The sequence below is a fragment of the Dromiciops gliroides genome, chromosome 4 (assembly GCF_019393635.1).
Source record: "Dromiciops gliroides isolate mDroGli1 chromosome 4, mDroGli1.pri, whole genome shotgun sequence".
Taxonomy (NCBI): Eukaryota; Metazoa; Chordata; class Mammalia; order Microbiotheria; family Microbiotheriidae; genus Dromiciops; species Dromiciops gliroides.
In genome coordinates, this window is record NC_057864.1 from 436,551,305 (window position 1) to 436,559,767 (window position 8,463).

Genomic DNA, 8,463 nt, shown 5'->3' on the forward strand with positions numbered 1-8,463 from the left:
CAGTAGATAGAGCACTGGCCCTGGAGTCAGGAGGACCTGAGTTCAAATTTGACCTCAGACACTTGACACTTACTAGCTGTGTGACCCTGGGCAAGTCACTTAACCCACATTGCCTGCCCCCAAAAAACCAAAAACCAAACCAAAATAAGAGAGATTGAGGAAAAAATTACAAAAAAAAAAAGAGCAATCCAAGAAAATCAAGAAAATTCTGAAAAGATAATCAACTGACTTGAAATAGAGAACCAAAAACTTCAGTAAGAAAATAATTCCTTGAAAACTAGGATTCTGCAAGGAGAAGATAATGATTTTCTAAGACAACAAGAAATTATAAAACAAAACCAAAAGAAGGAAAAACAGAAAGTGAAACATCTCATCTGAAAAACAACTGATTTGGAGACCAGATTGAAGAGATGTAATATAAGAATAATCAGACTACCTGAAAATTAGGATCAGGAAAAAGAATCTTGATACAGTACTCCAAGTATTTATCGAGGATAATTGCTATGAAGTTCTAGAACAAGAAAGCAAAGCAGAAATAGAAAAAAAAATCCACTAATCATGACCTGAAAGAGATCTCAGAAGAAAAACCTACAGTAATATCACAGCCAAATTTTAAAGCTCCCAGGTCAAGAAGAAAATATTGGAAGCAACAAGGAAAAAAAAAATTAAACATCCTGGAGCTACAATAAGGATTATACACAACCTAGCAGCTATTAAGTTGAAAGACTGTAGGTCTTGGAATACTATATTCCATAGAGCAAAAGAACTGGGGTTATTACCATGTGTAAATTACCCAGCAAAGTATAATCCCGAACAACAAAAAGGTTTATTTTTTTAAACACAAAAGAGGGTATTTATTTTTTGGCTATTTTAAATGTTTATTATTTATTTTGTTACATTTAAAATTGTGAACTCTCTCTCTCCTTTGGCATCCTTGGTATTTTCTTGGAGGGACTGCTTCCTGCAGAAGTCCACCTGCCATGTAAGTGAAATTAATTTCCATTCCTGCCCTGACTCCCTCCCTGTTAACCAACAGCATCACTGGGGAGTCAGGGTCCTTTGCTATTCCCACCTAAGTTAGGGATCCCAAAATGTCCCCACTTAAAGATGAAAAAAATGTTAGACATGATAGTCAGGAGGACAATTATCAGGTTACATAGGGCCTAGCTGGGTTCCGTTACTAAACAAAGGCTTTCCACTCAAAGCTTTGTAGGTGCAAGTTTCCTTAGAGAACAATTGAGCCAACCCATTCATGAAGGAACTCAGGCAAGACCTCAAATGATGTGTATCTGAGTATACCTGGCTTTGATGTGGCAGACTCAGGATTTGAACGCATGTTGTTTTATTCTAGGCTTCCAATTCTGTTGCCCCCCAGCAGGAACCTATGCTAAAATAACTTTCTATTCCTTTCCCCAGGCCAAAGGCATATCTCAGCTCTCAGGACACCTGCTTAACTGAGGATCAACATAGGGGAGGTCAAGAATTAGAGCAGGGGTCACTCCAGGTCTTTGGGCTCTTTCCCCTCTGGACTGTTCCTGGGGCTGCCCAAGCCCCAGTGGATCTCAGCAGGGAGAGCTAGAGGACCAAGGCAGTGAGACTGTAGAGAGTTCCCTTCCCTCTTTTGTTTCCTATTTCTCCTGTATATAGCTTGTTTGTACATATTTTGCTTGTTGTCTCCCCCATTGGATTGTAAGCTTCTTGAGGGCAAGGATTGTCTTTTACCTTTTTTTTTTAAATCTCCAGTGCTTAGCATAATGCCTGGAACATAGTAGGTGTTTAATAAATGTTTATTGACTGACACCAGGAAAGACCAGCAGGTGCTGTCACTGGGTAGAAGTCCTACCCAAAGCTGCTACAGTCCCATTCCCTCTTCATCTCTTCACCCTTTGGTTCCTCTCACTACAAACACTGAGATGACACAGAGCTCACCCAAATTCATGTTTATTTTTAATTTCCAGAGCAGGTTCACAAGATTGCAGGAAGGGATAAGGGAGGTCAGGGAAGGAGGGAGGCCCTTTTTCTAGCCCCATTGGTATCTACCTGTCTTCTCCATCCTCAGGCCCATCCCCTGCCTCAGTGACCACACCTCCCCCAGACCCATCTCCAGAACAGTGGGGAGCAGACTGGAGGGAGACACAAGTGTGTTTCAGAAGCAGCAAGGGCACGACCAGGGAACCCTGTCAATCAGACTAGGCCACTCAGAGCAGAGAAGGGCCAGTAGGAAGCCCCTCTCCTGATTGGGTCTTGGCACAGCTAAGCCTTTTTGTTTCCCCATTTGGCCATCTTGGCATTGATTGGCTGTTTGTAGAATTTGTCAGAGCGCATGTAGGCTGCAATCTTCTCCAGGGCCTTTGGTGGAACAGAGGGAAAAAAAAGGAGTCAAGACCCTAAGTCTAAGGGGGCAGGCTCCTCCAACACAATAATACATACCTCCCATTGATATAGAGCTTTTCAGGGTAGGCAGTGCAAGTATTATTCCCATTTTACAGATAAGAGGGAGGCTCAAAGGTTAAGCTCAAATATTCAGCCTCCAAGTCAAATCAGCTTTGTCCTTCCCAATACCTCATCTCTCAAATAAATAAATGACTAGTACACACCCTTACCTGCTCAATTTCAAAATGCCCCCAGAGTAACTAGCCTCCCCCATCTCATGCAGAATACTACAAGACTATCAAAGAACTCAATGACACTTTTTGCACAGGTTGCCTCCAGGGACAAGGATAAATACTGACAATGGAAGACAGGGGCTGGCTCCACTCTGGCCTCAGGGTCCCAGGCTGAATAAGGAGAGGGAGTTTGGCATTGGAAGAGGGGAAAGCTGCATCTTTACCTCAAAGCGTGCAATGAAATCCTTCAGATTTGGGAATTCATCCAGGCACTTGGGCTCAAACAATTGGTTCTGGTCTAGGACATCATACATGACGAAGTCCACAAAAGTGATCTAAGGTGGGAAAATGCCATAGATGGAAAGGGCAGAAGGTTCTAGGGAATAAGGTCCCTCCCTTTGTTCCCTGGCTCCTACCTTGTCTCCTACAAGCCATGTCTGCTTTCCCAGGAACTGGGAGAAGAGCTTCAGCTGCCCTGGGAGCTGCTCCAGGTACCCAGGTTTCAGTTTCTCCTGGATCAGAGGAATAAACAGTCAGGATCCTCCCCACATTGCTTTTCCCTCAGCATCACCTCTCAGCCACCAGGACCATGAGCTTTCCCTTGTGCCTTGTCTAAAATTGGCTGACTTTGCACTCTCTGCCCTAAAGAGGAACGACAGCCTAATATTCCCTTACCTTGGATAGCAAATTGCTGTTTATTATTACTGTCATTATACAGTTTTTTCCTTTGCATTATGAAGTCAGTTACAGCATTGTGGTAAGAACATCCCTTAGGGTTACCTGAAGGAAGGATGACTTAGCAAAATGAATCTGGGGATGTGGGTGGTGCTCATTCCTGCAGCCAAGAAATAGCCTGGTTGGGGATGAGAATCAAGGTGTGGCACCCAGCCTTACTAATCTACAAAAGGGGTTGGGAACTTAAAAAAAAGTGACCCTTAGACACATAATAGGGAAGTCACAAAGGTCATGAAGGTAGCTATCAGAGGTGGCAGAGTGAAGGGTCCCGGACTTGGACACATGAAGATCTGGGTTTGCAACTCTATGCCATGTATTCATTGTGTGGGCAAGTCACTGAGGCTCTCTCAGACTCAGTTTCTTCAAGAGTAAAATGGGGGAAATAACAGTACCTGCCTCAGAGGGTTGTTGTGAGGGTCAAGTGAGTAACAGGTAGTTTTCAATTCCATATCAGGGGAACTTTGCCCCATGATAGCTCTCAAAAATAAATAAGTCCGGGGGCAGATAGGTGGCACAGTGGATAGAGCATCTGCCCTGGATTCAGGAGTACCTGAGTTCTAATCTGGCCTCAGACAATTGACACTAGCTGTGTGACCCTGGGCAAGACACTTAACCCCCATTGCCCCTCCCCCACCCCCACAAAAAGGACTCCTCCATATTCTTACCCTCTTTGTTTTAACATTCACCCCATCTCCAGAGTAACTAGTCTACCCCTATCCCATGCAGATAGGTAATATAGACAAATAATGGGTGCCTAATAAATGCTTGTTGACTTGGGGAACCCAATTTGGGAGAAAAAGGGCCTCAAAATGCTGATACTAGCTATTACTACAACTCCCTGGGCTTCAGACCCTAATTTATAAAATAAACAACATCTAAGGTGTCTGCTACCTTCAAATCTGTGATCCTGGAAGGGGCTGCTTTTAAAGGAAAAAAGACATCAAGCTGCCTATTGGAAGCAAGTGATGTCAGGAAGACAGGCTGCAGGGATGATGATGAGTTGTGAAGTAGTTGGACCTCAGAGGAAGATTTAGTTAGTCTGGATGAGTCAGCAAATGAAACTGTATGGCAGAGGAGAAAGTGGGTTGGGGGAAGGGAAGGATGCTCACTGGCTAAAAGCACTGGGACCTCCAGGGAAAGGGGCTAGAAAGACAAAAGGACACAACTGTTCCCACTATATAAAAAAGGCTGAATTCCATCCAAACTGCTTTTGCCAGGCAATGAGGGTTAAGTGACTTGCCCAGGGCTACACAGCTAGTAAGTGTCAAGTATCTGAGGCCAGATTTGAACTCGGGTCCTCCTGGCTCCAGAGCCAGTGCTCTATCCACTGCACCACCCAGCTGCTTCCTCCTCCTTTAGTTATTAAAGTTTAAATGTATTCCTTTTAGTTTACAGCAATAAAACTCCTTATGTTGCCCTACGTCATCTACTTCCCCGATATTGGGTGCTTATTTTCTTGTAGGAGCAAAAGCAGGGACAAGAAAAATTAGTTGATACAAAAGGCAGATAATCCCTTAAACCCTCCTAGGGTCTACTTCCCCCAGAAGGTGTTCTCTCTCCAGAATGATGAGGGAGCTGAAGTTTGAAATCTCAGAGTGATTTACCATCAGAACACCTAAGAGTCACACCTGCTGGGTTAAGCTCTCAGGTTTGAAAGTCCCAAAACACAGGGATCAGGGAGACAAATCCAAGAAGAAGGAACTCTTTGGCACCCACAGACCCTGCTTGCTTTCTTCATCCCTAGTCTCCCCCTCCCCCATTCCAGTCTACATAGGAGAAACTTACAAAATCTGGGCTGTAGTTGACTCTACCCAGCTGCATACGGAAGTCCATGATCTGGTTCTCCAGCAAATCTACAAGAATCTTCTCTTCCTCAGTCTCACCACCTGCAGGTGAGCAAGAGAAGAATGTACCCTCATCATCCCAGCCCTGGAAATCTTGAGACTTCCTTTACTGCCCCTGTGCCCTGACTTACACATGTTGTGCTTTCTTGCAATGTAGCGCAAGATGGCATTGCTCTGGGTGATCTTCCGTTCCCCATCAATCAGGTATGGCAGCTGGAAGAAGAGGGACAGGTCAGTCAGTGGGTCAGTCAGTGATGGTCTCTGGCACCTCTGATCCAGTGTGCTGAATTCACAGGGCCCCATCAAGCCCCATCCCAGCCAAGGCAAAAAGCAATAGTCAAGAAGAGTTTGGAGGCAGTTCCCCTGATGCAGACACCTACATTAGGGAAGTCCAGGCCCAGCTTGAACTTGACATCCAGCCACTCTTTGGAAGTATAGTCAGGAGCTGTGGGGAAGAAGAAGCAGTAACCCTAGATGTCCCCATGGTTCTGCCCCTTTCTCCCCAACACCACACATGGGATGGCAATGGAAGGCTCCATGGGCTTTGTACAGGCTGTGGTGACAGAGAAGCCCAGGGTCCCATATACCCAGCCTGCTCTGCTTGGAACATATCTTGGGACGAAAGGGATAATAATCTGGCACAGATTTCTAGCCCATTTCAGTTTACTGGCTCCAAGTCACTTATATCGCTCCCCACCACCCAAACATCTCCCTGTTGCCCATGAGTTCTAGACTAGAGTAGAGGGCAGGATCATAGCCTTAGAACTGAAAGGGACAGACCACACAGTGGGCACACCAATGTCGGCAGAGGGCCAGTGGGGCCCAGTCATAAGTTTGTATACCCGGCCAGCCCCAACTCCCGCCCCCATGTGCACACATACAACCACCACCAGCTCTAGGGGAACCCTTGTCATTCCTACAACGGTACATCTGCTTACAGTTTATACCTTTGTTCTCTATTCAAAAAGGAGGAAATCCAGACCCTCCCTGTGTCTTACCCATCCCTCCCAAGACTCCACCTGAGAAGCTTCTGCTAGGCCCAAGGCATCAGGAAAAACTAGAGTCTGTAAATCCTAGACCTGGTTTTCTGATCCTGCCATCTTGGTGGGCATCACAGACCAGCCCTGTTTTGCAAAGAGCCTTTTTTAACTTGAGTCACAGATGTCCCTGAGCCTTTTTTCATGACCCAGAGCTCCTTCCTAACTACAGTGCAGGCAAAGGGCAGGCAGGTCCTGGCAGGCCCCTTTCATTGTGAGCTCCCTTTTCCTGTAACTTACCGTCCCCACATTGGTAGAGCTTCTCCTCATAATTAGTATCAGTGTACTGCAGGAGCAGGCGGATGGCATGGGCCAGCTGAAGAGAGGACAGACAGTGGGGGTAGGGAGTGGAGACTCCCCCTCAGTGATCATGTTTCCTTTATTTCACACCCCCAACCCTCTGTAGGAGGCTCTCATTTACCCCTACTCTGAGGAAGAATTCTTGGGGGCCCTAACTTGTGTGGGAATAGCACCGGACCCTGTCTCCCCCATGCTGCAGCATCTGCATTGTCTCCTCCCTCCACAGGAACACAAGCTGAGCCATACATAGACCATGGGATAAAGAGTGAGCCCCCCAAATTTTAGGGTGATTGTAAGCTATTGAAAAAGTGGCAAAAGCCTGTATAAAGGGAATGATAGCAAATTGGGGCTCGGAAGTGCTGGTGGTTAACAGGGAGGGAGTGGGGGGCAGGAGTGGAAATTAATTTCACTTGCAAGGCAGGTGGACCTATGCTGGAAGGCGCCCCTCCAAGGCAAGCCCAAGGATGCCAAAGGCGCCGGGGAGGGTGGAAATGCACTTTGTGAGAGAGGCTGTCTGAGGTGCTCCCTGCTCCTCATACACTCCCCAATCTACTTCCCCCCCCCCCCCCCCCGGTCTTTGAAACTTCTTCCTGTGGGAGGGAATCAGGGAAATCCTCCGTACCTTCCTCTGTCTCTTGAAGGTGGGTGGTCTGGGAAGCAGTTTGGGGGCGGGAGCTGGGGGTGGGGGCGGGGGGCTCAGGAGCAGCCACAGGTCAGCGGGCAACCTGTTCAGGATCTCCCGCTCAGCCCAGATAAATGGGGACCCGGTCTCAGCTGCGGCCCCGGAGCGGGTTGGGGAAAGCCCAGACCTCTATTTTCCTCCTCCCCGCTATTCGCGGCCCTCCGCCGCCCCTCCATCTTTCCCCACACCCCTGCTTTGGGAGAGCGCTCACCCCGCGGATGTCCCAGTAGCCTAAGATCATAGGCATGTCGGCAACAGGGTGGATCAGGGAGCTCTGAACTCAACAGGGCCTAGATAACTTATGTGTAGTTCGAGGGGGAGCGGCCCGGTGGGAGGTGGCAGACCTAGGCTCCTCCCCTTCTCCCTCCCCAGCCTCCACCCCAAGGTCTGGGCCAATGCCGAGTCCAGAACTTGGGGGTGGGGCCGGGGGCTCAACCAGAAGCTGCCCAAGTCCTGGAAAGAGTTAGAGCCTTTGGATATCCTGAGTTTCCTTTGAGGTGCCTAGAACGTGCGCTGGTGGGGTGCCTCGATGCAGCAGTTTGTACCACCTTGAACTTGAGCCTCCAATCCTACCTTCTTGGGAGAAAGTTGGTTCCCGAGTAAATATGTCGTATCCTTCACACATATTCAGCCCTAAGTTCTTCAGATGGGCGAAATCAGTCGTTCCATCCTAAGGCATGTATCAAGCCCTGTCTGTGCGGGGCACTGTGACAACTGCTGTGGGTGGGGAGAAGCCCCCTCGAGCATGTCAGCGACTATTAACATAGGACGGTGTACATGCAGTATCAATGGGAGGTCATCTCAGAGAGAAGGCAGTAGCAGGGAACCTCCAGCAGGGATGTGGTTTGACCTCACTCTTGAAGGAAGCCTGGAGGCAGAGGCCCAGAGAACGAGCATTTCAGGAACCCGGGGACACAGTGAACAGCCCGCGAATGGGGAGTTCCATCTTGGTGTGGAAAGAACAGCCTCGAGGCTGGGAGGGAGGTTGGAAGGACGGGTGGGAAATAATTTGAAATTCAAAATCTTACAGAAATGAATGTTCAAAACTATCTTTACATGTAATTGGAAAAAATAAAATAAAAATAAATAAATAAAATACTATAAAACAAAAGCAATGCATGTGTGAGGTGATAAGGGTCTGCACCAGAGAGGGGGCAGAGTCAGGAGAGAAGGGGGCAAATTCCAGAGATGAAATTGACAGTCCTCAGCAGCAGATTGGATATGGGGGTGAGAGTACTGAGCAGTAAGGGGTGCTTGAA

At 47.6% G+C, this 8,463-nt stretch overlaps 1 protein-coding gene across 1 annotated transcript; it reads right to left on the minus strand.

Moving 5' to 3' along the window:
* Positions 1–1,925: 1,925 nt before the first annotated feature.
* On the minus strand, positions 1,926–7,547 carry LOC122755597 (glutathione S-transferase Mu 3-like). Its single transcript, XM_044004222.1, has 8 exons — positions 7,416–7,547; positions 6,463–6,538; positions 5,566–5,630; positions 5,317–5,398; positions 5,127–5,227; positions 3,023–3,118; positions 2,831–2,941; positions 1,926–2,349 (listed from the first exon to the last, which is right to left on the minus strand). The coding sequence occupies exons 1-8, from the start codon at positions 7,449–7,451 to the stop codon at positions 2,254–2,256; spliced, it is 663 nt and encodes a 220-aa protein (XP_043860157.1). The 5' UTR covers positions 7,452–7,547; the 3' UTR covers positions 1,926–2,253.
* Between the last annotated feature and the right edge of the window lie 916 nt (positions 7,548–8,463).

Excerpts from the sequence above, each read along its gene's own strand:
- LOC122755597 (XM_044004222.1), bottom strand. The coding sequence starts at position 7,451 with ATGCCTATGATCTTAGGCTACTGGGACATCCGCGGG. Across the intron at positions 2,942-3,022 it reads CATGGCTTGTAGGAGACAAG|ATCACTTTTGTGGACTTCGT; the intron begins GTAGGAGCCAGG and ends TTCCCACCTTAG. Across the intron at positions 2,350-2,830 it reads ATTTCATTGCACGCTTTGAG|GCCCTGGAGAAGATTGCAGC; the intron begins GTAAAGATGCAG and ends GTTCCACCAAAG.